Raw genomic sequence first — 546 nt, 5'->3', positions numbered from 1 at the left:
TCCTTGTGTCTCCCCTTCTAATTTCTAACATGTGTCTGTTTTTTGTTTCAGGGTCCAATTCTCAGGCTGTAGTGACTCAGGAGCCCTCACTGACTATGTCCCCAGGGGGGACAGTCACTCTCACCTGTGGCTCCAGTGCTGGAGCAGTCACTGGGAGTCATTATCCCTACTGGTTCCAGCAGAAGCCTGGTCAAGCCCCCAGGACACTGATTTATAATACAAACTTCAAACACTCCTGGACTCCTGCCCGGTTCTCAGGCTCCCTCCATGGGGGCAAAGCTGCCCTGATACTGTCAGGTGCACAGCCCGAGGACGAGGCTGAGTATTACTGCTGGCTGCACTATAGTGGTGCTCAGCACAATGACAGACTCATAAGAGAAACCAAGACATAAACCTCCCGAGGCCCTTGTGATGTGGAGATCAAATGATAAGACATACCAGCTCCCAAGACAGACTACGTGGGGAGCAGCCATAGAAAGGGGAAGGAAAGGGTCTGAATTGATTTCTATCTCTGCTTGAGCCCTGAAGTGGAGGGAATGTGAGAGT

At 51.3% G+C, this 546-nt stretch overlaps 1 gene segment (V, D, J or C); it reads left to right on the top strand.

Moving 5' to 3' along the window:
* LOC105546107 overlaps window positions 1-392 on the top strand; it is a 950-nt gene extending 558 nt beyond the window's left edge. Inside the window, 1 exon segment of the V gene segment in view lies at window positions 52-392. Within this exon segment, the coding sequence occupies window positions 52-392 (341 nt within the window).
* Window positions 393-546: the final 154 nt, after the last annotated feature.

Source organism: Mandrillus leucophaeus, unplaced genomic scaffold (assembly GCF_000951045.1).
Source record: "Mandrillus leucophaeus isolate KB7577 unplaced genomic scaffold, Mleu.le_1.0 Scaffold349, whole genome shotgun sequence".
Classification (NCBI taxonomy): Eukaryota; Metazoa; Chordata; class Mammalia; order Primates; family Cercopithecidae; genus Mandrillus; species Mandrillus leucophaeus.
This window is presented reverse-complemented; position numbering and strand designations above follow the sequence as displayed.